This window comes from Lipotes vexillifer, unplaced genomic scaffold, assembly GCF_000442215.2.
Source record: "Lipotes vexillifer unplaced genomic scaffold, Lipotes_vexillifer_v1.1 scaffold225, whole genome shotgun sequence".
In the NCBI taxonomy this organism is placed as follows: domain Eukaryota; kingdom Metazoa; phylum Chordata; class Mammalia; order Artiodactyla; family Lipotidae; genus Lipotes; species Lipotes vexillifer.
In genome coordinates this window covers 2146156-2148892 of record NW_006787630.1, presented here as the reverse complement: position 1 = coordinate 2148892, position 2737 = coordinate 2146156, and the positions used below count along the sequence as shown (strand labels likewise).

Sequence of the window (2737 nt, the reverse complement as noted above, 5' to 3'; positions counted from 1 at the left end):
CCCCCCCCCATGGCCCGGAGGCGGGCTGAGGTCCAGTGTATCCCTCTGAGATCCCCGGCCGGCTGGGGGGCCTGGACCACTGGGAACAGCTGGTCCCGATTTAGCAGGGAGGCAGCGGCTGCATTCCTGGCAGTTTGCGGTGGGGAGGAATGTGCTGAAGGCTGGCTGGGCAGCCGCTGCGGGTGGGGCTGGGCCCTTCAAGCCGTCGGGGACGGGGCCCAGCTGGGCAGGCGGGCCAGGCGTCCAGACCAGCCTGCCTGCTTCAATCTCGGCTCTCATAATGACACCTTCTGCTTCCTCCAGCCCTGCTGCTCCCCGGCCTGCGGGAACCAGAGGAGACCCGTGGGAACTAGAGAGAGACCGGGGCAGATGGGGTTAGCAGGCCAACCTCCCGCCTTTGTGTCCCCTGTGCTCTGGGCAGCTCAGCCCTGGTCCTGCATCTGGGGCTTCATATGCAGGAAGCAGGAAGCGGCACCCAGGTTTGGAAAGCCTTATGAGAACAATCCAAACATAAATGGGGAAACGGAGGCACAGGGTGAAAACTTTCCACGGTCTTGGGGAGCTGGAGGCAGAGCTGGGAGGAGTACTTGGGGCTGCAAAGGCAGCTCTGGGTCCCTGTGCCCGCCAGGTGTGCAGAGGAGAGGAAGAGAGGCGGGCAGGGGGGGCAGGGGGGGCGTGAGGAAAGGTGGGCAGGGGTCTGGGGTCGAAGCCCACCCAGCTGTGCAGCCAGGTCCTCAGCTTCTTACCACCCCTCCAGGGAGCCGCCCTGGGGCTGCCCGCACGCCACACCATCCTGGGTCTCCCTGGGTGCTGTGAGATGCTGTCGTGGGGAGCGGGGAGTGTTGTGTCTGTGGACAGCAGTGAGCGCTGATGCAGGACCATGAGCATCTTTATCCAGAGACAGCCGGAGCTGGATGGCGCAGCCTGTAGTGAGGATGGAACATAAGCTAGGAGGTAGATCATATGGCAGAAGGTGGAGCAAAGCTAGAAAGAAAATAAAGTAGGGCTGGGGGTGGAGGGGATGAGGAGGGCTGTCATAGCCAGGTGGTCAGGGAGGTCAAGCTACAGCTGGAGTGAAGGGAGGGACCCAGCTGTGCAAACATCTGAGTCCAAAGTGACAGCATGTGCAAAGGCCCTGAGGCAGTAACTGGCCCTGTGGCCAGTTCAAGGGTCAGAGAAAGGTTTGGTTGTTCCTTAGTAAGTTAAGCTTAGGATTATCTTGTGACCCAGCAATTCTGTTCCCTGGTATATACCCAAAAGAGTTGAAAACAAGTATTCAAATAAAACTTGTAAATGGATGTCTATAGCAGCTTGATTCACAAGACCCAAAAGGTGGAAACAGCCCAAATACCCATCAGCAGGTTAATGGTTAAACACGTGTCCCTCCACACACGGTAACATCACTCAGCCATGAAAATGGGTGAAGCCTGACACTCGCTACAGCATGGATGGACCCTGAGACCGTGATGCTCAGTGAGAGAAGCCAGACACAGAAGGACACACAGGGTGTGATTCCATTGATGGGAAATGTCCAGAACAGGCCAGTCCACAGATCCAGAGAGTGGGTTCGTGGCTGTCAGGGCCTGGTGGAGGGGATGGGGAATGACTGCTGATGGGGACGGGCTTCCTTTTGAGATGACAGAATATTCTGGAACCAGACAGAGGTGATGGTTGCACAACCTGGTGAATGTACTAAATGCCACTGATTTATGAGCTTTAAAATGAGCTTTAAAATGGTACCTGTTGTGTGTTTCTCAACACAATTTAAAAACAACAGAGAAAGGCCAGTGTCTCTAGTGCTGGGAGACCAGGGAGGTGGCGGACGTGGGGGCAGATCCTTCCGGGGCCGTGTTGGCTTCCCTGTGGGGTTTGACACCAGTGAAAATGGATTAGCCCCGACGATTGTCAGTGAGAGATTTGGGGTGGTTTATCTGTGCTGATGGGAAAGGCTCTGCTTGGGTGGCTTGGGGACCTCTAGGCCCCTCGGTCTTTTCTTCCCCTGGAGCCCTGGGCCCTGCCCCATTAGCAGCTTCACTGGGCTCCTGCTGGGTATGTGCTCACGCCAACACTGTGCCCTCTGCCCTCTGCCCCTCCAGCTCCTATCCAAATATGACCCTCAGAAGGAGGCAGAGCTCCGAAGCTGGATCGAGGGACTCACTGGCCTCTCCATTGGCCCCGACTTCCAGAAGGGTCTGAAGGATGGGATCATCTTGTGCACGTGAGTGCGTGTGTCCGCATATGCTCATCACCCTGACTGTTCTGCACAATGAGGTCACGCTCCATGTGCTGTGTGACGCCTGCTTGCTTTTCCTGATGGGTCTCTGGTCTTTCTTGCTCTTCCTTTTTCTTGTGTTACTGCTTTGTCTAGGATCTCTAACGGGGAGCATCCTCTCGGGAGAGCCTATAACATTTCTGGAAGACCTTCTTTGCTGCGCCCTATTCAGCCGTGGTTCAGACATGCCATGGTTTGCACCTTAAAAATGTTAGTGGAAATTCCCAGATTCACTCCCCAAACTCGGTGGTTCTGGATTATACTCCCAGCGCTGGTTATTGTCACGCTTTGGCATCTTTGCATCTTTGGTGGGTGAAGACTGGATTGCAAGAGGGGAAACTGAGGCCCGGAGAGAGGCAGTGAGGTTGGCCAGGAAGGCATGAATTAGTCTCTTGGGTCTCTGAAGTTCTGCTACACTAATAGAGGTTCCCTTTTCCCCACCATCCCATATGTCCCCCCCCCCCC

The 2737-nt window shown here is 56.0% G+C and overlaps 1 protein-coding gene across 3 annotated transcripts in view; it reads left to right on the top strand.

Annotated features, from left to right (window-relative positions):
• Positions 1-2737, top strand: part of CNN2 (calponin 2) — a 7716-nt gene that overhangs the window by 1748 nt on the left and 3231 nt on the right. For all 3 annotated transcript variants that reach the window (XM_007460399.1, XM_007460400.1, XM_007460401.1), the window contains exon 2: positions 2097-2218. In XM_007460399.1, coding sequence (XP_007460461.1) covers positions 2097-2218 — 122 coding nt within the window. The remainder of the gene's footprint in view (positions 1-2096; positions 2219-2737) is intronic.